At 45.3% G+C, this 15,440-nt stretch overlaps 2 protein-coding genes across 3 annotated transcripts in view; one reads left to right on the top strand and one right to left on the bottom strand.

Annotated features, from left to right (window-relative positions):
• Nucleotides 1-3,167, bottom strand: part of capn1 (calpain 1) — a 29,487-nt gene extending 26,320 nt beyond the window's left edge. Inside the window, exon 1 of the mRNA XM_086196926.1 lies at nucleotides 3,025-3,167. The gene's annotated coding sequence lies outside the window, so the exon portion shown is untranslated. The remainder of the gene's footprint in view (nucleotides 1-3,024) is intronic.
• An 809-nt stretch (nucleotides 3,168-3,976) lies between these two features.
• sf3b2 (splicing factor 3b, subunit 2) lies at nucleotides 3,977-13,553 on the top strand. 2 transcript variants are annotated; one of them, XM_086197778.1, is made up of 22 exons: nucleotides 3,977-4,162; nucleotides 4,585-4,631; nucleotides 4,970-5,020; nucleotides 6,369-6,596; nucleotides 6,689-6,742; nucleotides 7,195-7,288; nucleotides 7,828-7,922; nucleotides 8,095-8,203; nucleotides 8,304-8,395; nucleotides 8,770-9,012; nucleotides 9,088-9,210; nucleotides 9,277-9,357; nucleotides 9,449-9,676; nucleotides 9,750-9,899; nucleotides 10,150-10,239; nucleotides 10,946-11,053; nucleotides 11,199-11,306; nucleotides 11,464-11,609; nucleotides 12,282-12,383; nucleotides 12,573-12,672; nucleotides 12,770-12,961; nucleotides 13,233-13,553. In XM_086197778.1, exons 1-22 carry the CDS (start codon nucleotides 4,033-4,035, stop codon nucleotides 13,302-13,304), a joined length of 2,643 nt encoding a protein of 880 aa, XP_086053904.1. In that variant the 5' UTR covers nucleotides 3,977-4,032; the 3' UTR covers nucleotides 13,305-13,553. The 2 variants fall into 2 exon arrangements, with proteins under 2 accessions (XP_086053904.1, XP_086053903.1); XM_086197777.1 differs by having other exon boundaries at nucleotides 7,825-7,922.
• The last annotated feature ends 1,887 nt before the right edge of the window (nucleotides 13,554-15,440 follow it).

Genomic DNA, 15,440 nt, shown 5'->3' with positions numbered 1-15,440 from the left:
ATAGCGGAGCTCTCCAAACTCTTCCTGTTTCAAAACTCAGCCTGTTTCAAAACTCAGCCCTCAGTCAGAACACACCCAGGACAAAGTTGGGCTCTCATTGGTGTAGAAAGTGAAGCCCTGTTACACTTTCCACAGCTCATTATTACTGACTCACTGTAAACTGTTCCTGAACACTCCATGCTCTCAGACCACTACCGGTCTGCTACAGCGCAACCACCCCCACAGCTACTGCTAGCGCTGCAACTGCCATGTTGCAACACAAACAAACTAAAGCCACAGACACTTGAATCGCCAGCACTTGTTGTTTTATTGCTTGAAAACATTCCAAAATGTAAAGAAAAGGAAACTCCTCTCCAGAACCATACAATAAGACGGATACCCCCCCCCCCCCCCGTGCTGCGCTGGGGTGCCCAAGCTAGTTACCTTAAATGGATCAGTTTACGTCTAAATGAGTCTTGATGGGGGTTTGTTCATCACTAATGTTCTACACAACACTTGTTATGTTCATGCAAGAAACTACAAACTTTGGATTAGCGTGCTTGCTAGCTAACTAGCAGTCAGTCAGTCTCAGGCCAAAGGTGCTGGACAAATTATGGATGCTTCAGTATATTCAAATATTCCTGCCTATGACACAATATTTATACGCTGATGACAAATATTGATGTTATTATAAAAGCAGCTATTTTCGTAAACAGATGGCACGAGGTTCTAAGCTAACACTCCACACTTTACCGGCCATTGTTTTCCTCTTATTTGTCAAATACTTTGAAACTGATGCCAGATTACCGTATATAAATGCTTAATTCCTGCTTTTTCAGAGTATTTCTTCAGTTCACAAAAATAGTAACACATCTTAGACGAATTGACTCGCAATATATTGATTATCGCCAACTCACTGCACCGTCATACTGTCGTGAACGTAGTAGCATTTTGAGTTAGCCTGTATTTCCCAACTTTCGTATCTTTCTGTCCAGCTCTGCGGAGGATGTACATCTTAAATCAGTATATATGAGGAGCATTAAATACAAATCACGTCACTCACTAGTAGGGTACTCAAATCCTACATGAATCAACCTTCATGTTCCCCCTCCACATGTAGAACATTTAGCGGTTTGATCTCCGTGTGGAACTCTGTTATTTGGACATACTCTGCCCAACGTCTGCTTGCCTGTGATGAATATTTGATTCCCCCCCGGTATGGGAAATGCACTTACATACCTCCTTCATGCACACACACACTCACACACAAATATCCTCCACCTCACTGCAGGTGGTGACATCTATTGGATACGACAACCAGTAGGTTGCATGTGCAGACACATGAGGGAACCGGCAGAAGCTAATTCACATCGACGAGGAACCTCCTCTATGTGTGTGTGAGTGAATGTTTGAAACCAACATGCGCATTATGTCTCAGGCACATTGGAGTAACTCTAAAGGCATCGGCGTGATATTTCTGACCAGGCCTTAGCTGCAGCCATACTGTACGTACCCAGCATGAGTTAGCTAGCTCAGCCTCATCTCACGGCGGAATCGGTTGTAAAAACTGAACACAAGTTAGCGCCGCTGAACATCTGGTTCCCTTGCCTCCTAGGTAGAACGTTTTTAGTTGAATATCTCAAATAAAGTCTGTGTTTAACTCAAGTTTTCAGATAAATACACCAGTAAATAAACCACACCTGCAAATAAATCACATTTTTGAAGCTTTTTATGTGTTTTAAAAATAGTCATTGCTCGCAAATGGCTAAACAACACTACAGAAGATGCTAGTTGTGGTCACGTGGTGTAGTTTGTGAGTAGCGTAACGTTAGCTTCGTTCCCTTGCCTCCTAGTTGGAAGGTTTTTAGATAAATATCTCAAATGAGGTCCGTGTTGAACACAAGTTCTAGTTATCTAAATGTTCTGCTTAATAACACCTGTGAATAAATCACGTTTGGAACCTTCTTATGTGTTTTAAAAAAAAAGGCAGATGCTAGCAAGAGGCTACACAACACAACAGGAAATGCTACTTGTGGTGACGTAGTGTAACTCATGCGTAACGTCACGTTAGCTTTGTACTAGTAGTAACTGCATTCACTTTTAAAATGTCATAACAATGTTGTTGGTTACTAAATGTCAATATTGTAAAATTAAAAATTCTAAAAAGATCAAGCACATTTTAAGCTAGCTGTGAGTTCTGTACGCACGTCAACAGTTTTGGAGCAAATAAAATAGGACGTGTAACACCGCAAAAAGATGGTCAGTCACTTTTGTTTTAAATATTTACTAAATTAACCTCTTTTTTGCCTAAATTAACCCTTTTTCCAAGGCCATACTTAAAAATACACATGAAAATACGCCGATGAATATTTGTGGCTAATATTGACCTGATAAATCAGGCTCTTACTTCTTGAGCACACAGTGAAAGATTTAAACTGGATGTAACCCAGCGTGCGTGCGTGCGTGTTTACACTAGTCTGTCCCCTCAGGCAGGCCTCACATTCCAGCTGTGAAATTAAATATCCAAAGTGTCTGACAGACAGAGATAAACTACAGCAGATCTGCTCAGCGACCAGACCCGCACCGAGACCCGCAGGGCACTAACAACTGCTGATCTAGAACGGATTTCTATCATCACGCACAGTCACGCCGCACGCGCGCGTCTCTCCGAATGTGTTGCGGGGTAGTTGTGAACCGATCCAAACTTTTTTACCACGTCTCCCGCAGAGAAGCACGAAGCGGCGCGGGTGGGTGTGGCCCCCGGGAACGGACATACTGAGGTGTATTCAAAGAAAGAACCAAAGCTAAAAATGAGAAGAATAAAAAGAATGGGGGGGGGGGGTACGCAGCGCGTGACATTGACAGGTTTAGTGGTTAACGTGGCGTAAACTCTCGAGCGCGGCAGTCGCTGTCCGTCACACACACGTCACTGCAGAAAAAGTTCAGACAAGGATGTGAGAGGCACCAGAGGACATTTGACCATCTTGATCCGTTTAGACACGTAGACGTACAGAAACATTTATGGAAGGCGGACTTGGTGGTTACCTTCACCGGAGGCTTCCGTAGATGATTCAGACCTTCAGTTGACTTGAGCTTCTCTTCTTTTTCCTTCCATGTTACATGCAGGTCCTCCCCTCCCTGCTCTCACGCTCTCCAGCTCTGAAGAAACGCCCTGCTAATACACTAATGTGCTCCCTCCAGTCTGCGTCTGCGCACAGCTGCTCACAAATACTGTAGAATAAATGTTTACACAAGGGAGGAAAAAAGGTATTTTGTTCCTCAAAGTTGTTTTTTTGTTGATATTTTGTGCCCTCCAGATATCTTAATTTAGGCAGTAAGTTATGTCCTCTGGCTTCAAAATAGCCGAACTGTAAGAGAAAGTTACATCTCGTGGCCTCAAAATCACCAAACTGTGGGAACAAGTACAACCCCCCCTTCATAACTAAACCTTTTACTAAATGATTAATAGTGCACAATAGCATATTTCTTAACGGCTTTAAAAATACTGGAGATTCGATGTAATATTGTTCAACCGTGGCTCCTGCGCATAAAAGCGTCGCTGTGAGAGCGCAGTCGTAGCGTCGTCGCCGTCTTAAAATGATCTTTTTTCCCCCCCAAGTTTTTCAGAAAACACAAGAAACATCGTGAGGAATTGACTTAGGCACCAAAAAAAACATCATTTTGGTCAAAAACTGAGGGTGAAAATGTTGAACATTCAACATCAACAGGTGATATTTGACTGCGAATTGATGCATTTTACTCTCCAGTCAGCAGCTTCGTTTGCGGTGTTGATTTGAAACACGTCATAGATTGAAATATTCACTATACTCAAACATTAAACATTGTTTGAGACCGATGTCAAGCTCCATTCTACCTGCCAACACTGACATCTGCAGGCTTTTATCGCTAAACGCAACGTTCCGTCTTTCAGACTTCATTTCCCAGCGGGCCGTGCGGGACAGTGCTTCCCGTCAGGCACCGCGGTGCGCCGGAGCCGTTCTCGCTGCTCGCGTGTCTTCCGCTACCGCCGTTGTTCCATTCAGAGACTTCAACATGGCATCCGACGGACCACCGGGCACCGAGTCCCACCCGTCCGATTTAGGGAGTGCGATCGCGGCGTTGAGTACATGGAGCAACGTGGAGCTTCAGGCCAAGTTGGCGGAGCTGGGAGTGCCGAACATGGGTGAGCAAAGCCCGCGAAAGTTTCGGAAGAACCCGGCAGAGGGAATGTGTTTAGCTAACGCAGGCTGCTAATGCTAATTAGCTCGTCGCAACTCCTCCGCTGCAGTGAGCTTTAGCCAGGCCTGCGGTGTGTTTACATCCCCTTAATTACATACTCCATATTTTCCTATACAGGCCGAGTATTATAAAATTACAATAACGTAGTTAAAGGTAATTTGGGTAAGATATTTAGCCGATTTGCATAGCTAGCTGCTAGGCTAATGTGAGTCGTCGGTCATGAGCTAACTTGGCTCAGTTTCCATCTTGTTGAGGTTTTAATTCGTGGAATACAACAAACTTCCATTCATAGAAATCCTTTGCTCTGTAATTGTTATATAATAATGTGAGTTTTAACATTTAAATCATGTTTGCATCGTTCTGTAGGCCCAGTAGAGGAGCTGATTGACAGACTCAAGGGCTACATGCTACAGGTAAGGTTGTGTCAGTGCACTGGTAAGCTTGTAGTAGTTGTACTTTGTCTGAGAGTAAATTTATTCATAGTAAAGAATATTTATATACTGTTGGTGCAGTACACCACCTACATAGGATCATAATTGGTCATAGATGATAAAGTTTATTATGTTTTTGAGAGAAATTATGAAGAGGCTCAGCTCTGAAGTTCATAAAACATTGAAAGAGGTCAGTGTAGGTAGTTGTAGTTCTTTAACCAAGACAGGGAGTATTACTTAGGGTACTAGTACAATATTGGGTGGTGGTGGTTGCTTATGTTGAAGGTGTTGGTCGTTCATTTGTTTTATTTCCTCTCCAGACTGGGATCATTCTCACCAAACCAAATGATGACAAATCCATGGGCTCTCAGGTTTGCTTGCTTTTTCTGACTCCACTCTGAATTAATTGATCCAGACACAAATGGTAGCTGGGACTGAACCTGCTGATTGATTTGAGCTGCTGCTCAGCACCGCCTGCCCAGCGTTTCGAACTAAAATTGAAAGAGTTTTTTGGGTCAATTTTAAGGCTGCAATCGACCAAAGAAATTCTTGGTTGACTGAAGCCCTCAAATTTCAACGATAAATCGACTAATTTTATTTATGAAAAATATACTGTGTCAACTATCAGCACAAACCTGCCGAGGAATATTGAGACAATTGTTTCTGTCAGGTTATCATAACTGACCGACGCCATCGTTGGTCCTGACAGAGCGAGACTGAACACAGGAGCTCAGCATCGCAGCTGAGACACAAATAGACTTTTAACTTAAAACTTTACGCTCAAACACAAAAGGCAAGTCCACAGTAAGAATTTTCACAATTAGAACAAAACAATTATGAGACTAAAACATTGAATTTCAATTCTGATATGTTCATATACTCAAAACTGACAGGGCAACCTAAGGTGGACTCGTTAGCTCACCGTTTCTAGGTGATAGGCCGTCGTGTTTGTAGTGGAGTTGTGACATGAAAACTGTTGTTTTCAAACTTTACCGTTTTTTCCCCCCCCCATGATCTGTTTTCATGAAATGCTGCCACGCTGCAGACGTCTTTGACGTGGTGGACGAGGACTGACTTGAAATGAAACCATCAAAATCAAATATTCATTCATCAAACCACCAGACGCTGTCCTTCTAGTACTTCAGTCTGTCTGTCTCTAGCGGGTCGGGCTAGTCCAAAATAGCAAAAACAAGGGGGGTGTTCAAAGATAGATCGTTATCTGTGAAACAGGGGTGCTTTGAAAACACCCCTATTAGCACTTGGTACTTTCCTCCTGATGAAATTAACGCGGCAAAAAAATCAACCAATCAGAATTTTGGTAGAGCCAGAACTTATTGACGAATAAATCGACCAGTCGACTGGGAGATTTAAGCCCTCGTCAACTTTAATTTAGCTCTCGTAAGTTTCGAGTCCTGAATTGCCAAGGATGGAAGGATATGGTGTATACGTTATGATTTTTGGAATCAAAAACTTGGGATAGCTGCTTGATGATCATGAAAGTGTACCTGCAAATGCAGGGAAAGTGCTTTTTTTTCCCAAGAAAAGGTGCAAGAACCCTGCAGCATAAACACAAATACAGTGATGGGAAAGTACTTGTAATTATACAGTTATTACATATTAATATTTGCCGATACTGTCGATATGCCGAGACTCTTGCATGTTGCTGTTAAGAACTGTAAGAATGAAGCTACTCAGGCGCGTGGTTGTTTTTCACCACAGATGCCAGGTATGCCGCCCTTGCCCCCCATGCCCATGCCCCCCATGCCACCTGGAATGGGCATGCTGCAGGCCATGAGCATGATGCCTGGAGGACCCCCTCCACCAGGCATGCACATGGGTATGGAACCCCCAGGTTTGCCTCCTCCTGGCCTGTCACAGGACGACCAGCTGAAGATGGCCCAGCAGAGAGCGGCCATAGTGCTGCAGCAGGAGGAGAGGTCGAAGCAGGTGAAGGGGTGGTGGAGAATCGACCACCAGCGTGCACATGCGGTTAGGTTTTCTGATAAGTGATGTCATGACTGTTTTTTTTTGTTTGTCAGGGTCCAGATGCCCAGGTCCTGGATGAACATGAGCTCCTGGAGCAGCAGACGAGGGTGAGAGCATGAGGATGTCATCCACGAACTAACGGCCCTTTATGCTGCTTCTGCTGGAAACCATCATTTCAGCTCCTGTCCCTTAAGCCCCACCTCCCTCTGAGCCCACTTTCTTCTTATTGGCCAATTCCAGAAGCCTTTCAAGGGGCATCATCCACTCACTTTGTGGCCATGCTGTGCCTGGAAGAAATGGCCGTATGAATGCAAACACTGTCACATTCACCTCTTCATTTGAACTTTGATGGGAATTATATGATGAACAAAAAGTTCCTGTGTGTTTTGAAACATGACAAACACTCACGAAAAAGGTTTTTTTTTTTTTTCATTTGTAAAGATAAAGTAAAACCTCCAAAACTGCATATCTGTCCCAGCCTCTTTTATGTCCCTGTTGCCCTGCCACATCGGATTTTCTTGTAAATGTATTTTATTTGATCTCCCACCGTGTGTCACAGGCCGCGGTGCTGCTGGAACAGGAGCGTCAGCAGGAGATGGTCAAGATGCAGGGGCCTGGGGCCAGAGCCATGCCCCCTGTCAGTGCAGTCAGAGGTGAGAACCAAAATGTCAGTTCCTCCATGAGTCCCAGTGGATGTTTGTGGCTAAAGTGAAGCCATGAGGAAATAAGAGCTGGACGTATACGGAACACGTGAGCTGACGGCGAACTGCACCGTCAAAAAGCTCATCAGGGCATCTTTGAGTCCCAGCAAAAATTCTTTACAAGGTGCTCCTGAGATACCGCATTCATGTGAGGTGACCTCGACATTTTTATCACCAAAATCCCAGTGGACACAGTGTCAAAGGGGGGGGGGGGGCTCTTGAGAGAATGAATTCATGAGAGCGGGACATGTGTGTCTGAGGCGTGACATTTACAGGCATGAAAACATGGTTTATCTGGCCAGCGGCGATCCCCGGTGCCGAGGTTGAAGAGGAAAACCCTGTTTTTCTACAACTGCTCTCGTGTTCGCGGAGCCGCCAGGCCTCCAACATCGTTGTCTTGTGGCTTTGTAGGAACTGCGCTTCTCTTGCTGTTTGCTGTGATTAATCCTCTTCCTTAATAACGATCACACCACGCCACCGTCTCTCAGTAGGCTTGGATACTCGTGGGCCGCTGCCCCCTGGTGTCAGCATGCTGCCCACCCAGAAACAGAGAGTGCCGCCTCCTCCAGGAGAGGATAACCGAGAGGTGAGATTCTCTTTGTCTCTGTGGGATTTCAGATGTTAAAATTGTGTAAATGTGAGTCAGTACGGAAAAGGATGCATGATTGTCAGATTCCTGAATTTCTTGTTGACTAATTAGAAGTAGACAAGGTTTTCCTCTACATGCTCCAAGGCGTTATTTCTTGGGTTTCCCGCAGGCTTGGCAGAACGAGGAGGTCAGTGTCACTGGGCCAAAGATCCCTCAGGCCCTTGAGAAGATCCTCCAGCTGAAGGAGATCAGACAGGAGCAGCTGACCGACCCCACCGGTCAGAACCCTGGACACTTTGGTCGTTGTTGAGGTGTCGGACAAATGTCAAAGAAAGTTTATGCAAATTGCTGTTTAATATGGATATTTGTCTATTGAAGAGGAAGAAGACGATGATGCAGAGATGGACGTGAACGCTGGACTGGGCATGTCGGAGACAGAAGACGACGACGGGCAGATGTCTAAGAAAGATGTAAGTCCTTTATGACAAGACACCTTTATACTCTGAATTTACTCACGCTGTCGTCTTTCAGATGATTCCTCAGCACTGAATGAATTCTCACCAGAGTGCCCACAAAAACGTCTGGGATTGTGTTTGTAGTGATGGTTGTGTAACAGTGCAGCAAAACTGGTTGGACGATTTTAGCGAACTTTTAAGATAGGAAAAGTCCAGAGTTTACCAAGTGCACTTGAATGTATCACATTAGTATTTCACACCATTTACACCCCAGTTGGTGGATTGGCAATGACATCATAAGAAGAAGAAGAAGAATTAATGCATAAAGTGAATTATTTCCTGTTTTTTTATTAAGATTTAATGAATAAGTCATATAAACTTTGCCTTAGAAAAACCGCAGACGCAGAAACCGCAAGAAGAAGAGCAAGAAGAAGCGAGCACAGGAGAAGAAGGAGCAGGCTGAGCAGCAGCAGAAGAGTGGCGGCGATAAAGAGAAGGAAAAGGAGAAGGAGAAAGACAAGGAGAAGGAGAAAGATAAGGAGCCGGAGGTGGAGATCGAGTACGTCACAGAGGAGCCAGAGATCTACGATCCCAACTACATCTTCTTTAAAAGGATCTTCGAGGCGTTCAAGGTAACTAGAGAAGACCGTTGGCTCAGTTTTACTCTTTCCTCTGGAGTCTCACACTGTTGTCCTTGTCCTTGTCAGCTCACTGACGATATGAAGAAAGAAAAGGAGAAAGAGCCGGAGAAAGCAGAGAAGCCAGAGACGTTGGTGTTCCGGAAAAAGGGATTTGAGGAGGAGAAGAAAGACAGCGATGACAGTGATGAGGTTTGCATCCTTTCATCTGTGGAGAGAAGAATGAATCGTCTTTGTTAAACTTCTTTTCTTTAACAGGAAGTCAGACAAGATGCACCCAAACTGTCAAAGAAGAAGCTGAGGAGGATGAACCGGTTGACAGTGGCGGAGCTCAAACAGGTGAACATGGAGTAACGTGAGGATGCAGCATATTCAACTTCCATAGTGAATCAAGGCAATAACCCATAGTTCTGCCTTGTCCCGCCTCCAGCTGGTGGCACGTCCAGATGTGGTGGAGATGCATGATGTGACGGCCCAGGAACCCAAACTGCTGGTCCACCTTAAGGCCACTAGAAACACGGTGCCAGTCCCTCGCCACTGGTGCTTCAAAAGGAAGTATCTCCAGGGCAAGCGAGGTATCGAGAAACCTCCATTCGAGCTCCCAGAGTTCATCAAGAGGACGGGTATCCAGGAGATGAGGGAGGCCCTGCAGGAGAAGGTGGGCTACCACAAAGACGCGTGTCTCTGACGGTTCAAGAATGGTATTTTGAAACATCTTTGTCCGTCTGCAGGAGGACGCCAAAACCATGAAAACCAAAATGAGGGAGAAGGTTCGTCCCAAGATGGGGAAGATTGACATCGACTACCAGAAACTCCATGATGCCTTCTTCAAATGGCAGATCAAACCCAAGCTCACGATACATGGAGACCTTTACTACGAGGTAGCTGCTCTCATTGACGGCAAGCTTTCGTAAAACTTGCTAAGGGTTGACTGGTCAAGGAATTCCTTCAATAAAATTAGTTCTTCTCCCAAAGGAATTGCATTTTTGAGGGTCGTACTTGTACAAACTCCTCCTGAGGGGCTCAACGCAAGCTGCTTCACATTCTGTTATTGTTATTATTCTTGTTCATGCCACAAATAGTTCTGCTCAGTGCTTTTCATAAAAAGTTTGTGTTTTTCTGTGTCTGCAGGGTAAAGAGTTTGAAACTCGCCTCAAAGAGAAGAAACCGGGTGACCTGTCTGATGAGTTGCGCATCGCCCTGGGCATGCCCGTCGGCCCCGTGAGTCCCACTGACCCCGTCAACCCCTCGGAAGTCACTCAACAAAACAACAACTCATTAATTTAGCATAACAGTGGCAAGAAGAACACGGGCGCTGTTGCGGTGACAGTTCTGGGCCAAAAGTACCTCAGCAGTTCTTAAGAGCTTCAGTTGTAAGCACTGGCGAATGAAAGCTGAAGTTATTATTTTAGCACAAATGAACCCTGAAAGAGACCCAAAATTCTACAAAGGGTGCAAATAGGTTAAAAATATGTTTGGCTTTTTGATGTTCACACGCCGTATCTGACAGCTTTAAGACGTGTCAGTTGGAACGGGGCTATAAATGATGTTTGTGAACAAAACGTTTGGTTTTGGCCCTGTAACAGAACTTTATTGAAGGGATGAACCCCCTGAGATGTCTCATCCCAGGAGCACATCCATGCAATATCGCAACACAACACAGCAAATCAACAGAAAATGCAAGACAGGCAGAACACAACAAAGACAGACACAAGAAGACAGTCGGGCACTATCAGACCCCAGTTCCCCCAAATCACACAGTCCCTGTAGGAGGACTTGACGGATCTCCGTATCTTTGATAGCTTGCTCAGGAAACCGCTTTCGTAACTTTCCCGACTGGAGGGGATTTCATCGAGACGCAGCATCGCGTGACCTGCATTTATTTATTCTGGTAGGTAAGTGAGGATGTATTTGTCTTTTTCCCCAGAACGCCCACAAGGTCCCGCCTCCCTGGTTGATAGCCATGCAGCGGTACGGCCCCCCTCCATCTTACCCCAACCTGAAGATCCCTGGCCTCAACTCCCCCATCCCAGAGGTACGCTGCTGATAGCATGTCCCGGTGCTGCAGGGCTTCCTCTTTGTGTTCCGTACTCGACCAAATCATAACCCTGTTGAAATCTTCCTGTGGAACTGTGAACATCCAGAAGGCCTTTCAGTATATTTGCTTTGTTCCTCCACAGAACTGCACGTTTGGTTATCATGCTGGAGGCTGGGGGAAGCCACCCGTCGATGAAATGGGCAAACCTCTGTACGGGGACGTGTTTGGGACCAACGCTGCAGACTTCCAGGTCTCAAAACTACTCAGGTTTTATAAACCCAGGATTTAGAGAAGTGACTCCAGCCTTGATTTTGAATTAACCTGTTGGTTCAGTCTCGTGTACAGCGTAGAGTTAACCAGGAGAAATCTCGTCAAGTCTTTCTAACTGTTCTGTGACCCGTGTCCAGGCCAAAGCAGACGAGGAGGAGGTGGATCACACACCTTGGGGAGAGCTGGAGCCATCGGACGAGGAGTCCTCAGAGGAAGAGGAGGAGGAAGAGGAGAGCGACGAGGAGAAACCAGACGAAACTGGGTTCTTCACTCCGGCCGACAGGTAACTAAGGTCCAAGTGTTTTTACAATTGTCCTGCGTTCCAGAGATTACTGTCACCGCCCGTTAACGCCGTATCTCAGATGTCCCCTGGGACCGGAGGATGAACGTAAAGGGTTGTTTTGGGAAAAGTTACAAATCACGGAAGCATACAACCACAATGCAGACTTTCTGTTTAATATTGCCTGTGTACTTTGTTATGACATGTTTAATGGTTCATAAGACTGCGACTGTATCTGGTGAAGCCGTCTACATGGTAGCATTAAGCTAACGGGTTTAATCTGAGGGCCTGAACGTGACGCAGTGGCTGCTCTGAAAACCCTGACTGGAGACCCACATCTGCTGGACAGACACACCTGAAGAATACTTGTGGAAAAGGCCAAATTCTGGAATTCAGCTGGAATTTTAACTCCTCATTCATTTTAGTCTTTGAATTTCGTGCTCATTTAAATGTTTCATGCGAAAAACAAAATCCGATGAGGCAAGAAGTGGTTCCGGTGGGGTTGATTCTCCAGGAATGCTGGCAGTGGAAGCAGGGTTGTTTATCCTGGCAGGTTTTTCATCACTATCCCAGTGTTATCTCCAATGAAATGCTCAGAATTCCCTCGCACATTCTCCGGCGCCCTTGTGGAGACGATCACTCACGGATGAACTCATCACGTTGTGTGTGTTTCAGCGGGCTGATCACCCCGGGAGGCTTCTCATCAGTACCCGCTGGCATGGAGACCCCAGAGCTGATCGAGCTGAGGAAGAAGAAGATCGAGGAGGCCATGGATGGGTGAGAGCCTCGTTTTATTGGCTCAGCGATGTTTTAATTTTCTATTCAGACGCTGCTGGAACACTTCCATTATCATCTCTGCCAAGGAGGTGACGTTGTCATTGGTGCTACCTTGGCAGATGTAGACAGAAACCACCACTAACCTCTACCAATCGCTGCCCCTCTTGGGCTGTGTTCTTGTCTTCCTAGGAATGAGACACCACAGCTGTTCACTGTTCTTCCAGAGAGACGAACCGGCCCTGTGGGAGCAGCCATGATGGCCTCAACACACATCTACGACATGTCAGGGGTAAGACCCCTTTGTATTGGCCAGAGTTGGGTTTGATCGTCTTTCCGTCTACAAGAATCGGTTAGATCTCACGTGGTTTGTTCCTTCTCTTCTCAAGGCCATGGTGGGTCGCAAGACAGGTGGAGGACAGGAGTCTCAGGGTGTGGAGGTGGCCCTGGCCCCAGAGGAGTTGGAGCTGGATCCAATGGCCATGACCCAAAAATACGAGGAGCACGTCAGAGAACAGCAGGCCCAGGTGGAGAAGGAGGACTTCAGCGACATGGTGGCTGAACACGCTGCCAAACAGAAGGTACCGAGACCCCCAGTCACCCGTCTCCCTCCTCTAGTTTTCCATTTGCACAACAAGAACAAGTCTTTACGTTTGTTGACAGTTTGAATTAATAACCACAGAAAAGGTTGTTTTGTTTTTTTAACCCTGATAAAACCATCTTAAAAATTAAAATTAGACCACTGTGGGAGAAAATAGGAACAAAACATGCCTCTAAGAGGGTTAATCATAAACTAAAGTAGGACGCTGTTATTAATAGTCCATTTTCACCCCCCCCTCTGTGACCTCACAGCAAAAGAAGAGGAAGGCTCAGCCACAGGACACACGAGGCGGCGCCAAGAAATACAAAGACTTCAAGTTCTAGAGCCGCGACACCAAAATGAAGCGCTGTGAGAGAGTGACAGGAAGGGAGAGGAAGTGGAGAATTCTAGTTTCGCAGGTTGCAGCCCGCAACAACATCGTACCGATAAATACATTTTTTACTCTGAGTACACAAGAAAGGTGAAATGTATTTCTTCTTGTTTGACCCCAAGTTTTATGTTCTTCACTGTAACCCCCCCCCCCCTTTTTTGTAAATAAATGAAGTGATGATTCTCGTCCTTAACTCTGTGTTCACCCGCCTTAGCAGTCACATGACAGCTGTAAAATGTAAGGTATGAGTCAGCTGATCACTTAGGAGCAGGGCAGCTATAGGCTGGAGGTGGAACACTCCCCCTGTGTGGCTTGGGTCAAGGTAGAGCTTTTCTAAGCCTACAAATGTGAACAGGATTTGGTCACTAATGTCTGAGGACCCTATGTTGACCCTGTGTGTTAGCAGAGGGGATCACGTGGGTGTGAATGCTCGGCTCTTGCAGGGTTTTACATTTAAAAATAACAATTCCAGGCCCCCAAATGAAACCTCGCCCATGTGTGTTGTAGTTCCTTTTGTCGTTCTTTATGACTCCAGAGCAAGAACCATGTGTCTAAAGCTTGAAGCTAACGGTCAGAGGTGATGAACAACAGCCCAACATTTTTGCTGGTGTTGGAGAGAAATATATCTTCGCATTAATTTTATCCAAAGTACTCAATACTTGACCTTAGTATACTGAAAAAATATATACTTTTGCCCATAAATTCTGGTGAGAAGGTGGCCAGGGTGCTAGCTAGCAGGCTACAAATTAGCACATCCCCGGTATTTGCTCTCCCGGCAGTGTCGGAGAAAGTTGCATCTCACCTTAGATTAACCAGACTATAGAAGTAGGCGGACTACATTCTGGACATTAAAAAAATTGAACCGGCAGTAAAATGTGTATGTTTGAAGTTTTCTGCTAGAGGTTCTAAACTCCAGGAGGTTCAGATGTGAAGCTGACCACATGAATGAAGCACTTAATGCTAGACTTGTTTAAAGTGAGGATCGTGTGCAAATTGCAATTTGTTGGTTGAAAGAATAAGCTGTAGTTTATATTTCTGCATCTAGAGGGCGGTGAAGGACTCGCTGTGATGAAGAAGCAAGGAAGCACAGTGACCCAAATAGATGCTGTGTGCTGACTTGGTCACTGGAACAATCTCATGCTGGGAGCTACGGCCTCTTCCAGTCCAGTTCTTGTCTTAGAAATGAACCACCTCTGCTGCTAATATTGAAGCTGTTGATAGTCGCAGTATTGTCTTATTTAAAAGTTTTAATTTATTCTGCAATCGAAAACACTTTGACGATATCCAAGTGAACTTGACCACAGTGATACAACGGTGTGGTCCACAGATGCTACATTTCTGCTGTCGCTAACTCTGGTGTGATCGGTTTGCCTTCCATTTTGGAGCGGTCGTAACTTCATCTAAACACAACCTTTAACCCAAACTACAGTCTTTACTAAAGCAAACTAGAACAAAATCGCGGAAGTCCAAAATTTGAAAACATTCATCGCTTCTGACAGTCAATCACAGCGGAGAAACGGAGACGACTCAGCGAAGAAGAGTTGAAGAGGCCATAAATCTCTTGTAATACACCAATTAATTACTTTGTCAATCTCATTATTTTCCTATAGAAACTGAAAAAAAGCTAACAGGCTATAATCTGAATAACTTGAACTTGTACAAGCTAAAACAAGCTAACGAGCGAGCTACAAATGTTGAGATGTCCTTCCAAATAAGCTAACAGGCGGTTAATGTGCGAACATGGATGCCTGCTGAGAAACCAAGCTAACAGGCCACGAGGGAGCTACGTAAATAGCAGGCTTTTGCTGTCTCTGACGCATCCCATATGGATTTTCCACACATTTCGGTGTTGAGCAGCATACTTTTATCACCTTGCAAGGGCGTACTCTACTTAATATGCAATTACAGACTCCAGGCACATAGAAACTGTGTGTAATTTTGGCCAGCGCCGTTGCTACAGAACCAGACATGACCATACTTGAGCAGGAGGGTGTCAAGCTGTGGTGGAGTACCCTGACGCAATGTGTACTGAGGTCAAAGATCAAGGTATAAAATTGACCTTTAGAAAATCAGGATTTGATTTGCAAGC

The sequence above is a fragment of the Aulostomus chinensis genome, chromosome 24, assembly GCF_037954235.1.
Source record: "Aulostomus chinensis isolate RoL2024-O1b breed Wild chromosome 24, RoL_Achi_v1.0, whole genome shotgun sequence".
In the NCBI taxonomy this organism is placed as follows: domain Eukaryota; kingdom Metazoa; phylum Chordata; class Actinopteri; order Syngnathiformes; family Aulostomidae; genus Aulostomus; species Aulostomus chinensis.
This window is presented reverse-complemented; position numbering and strand designations above follow the sequence as displayed.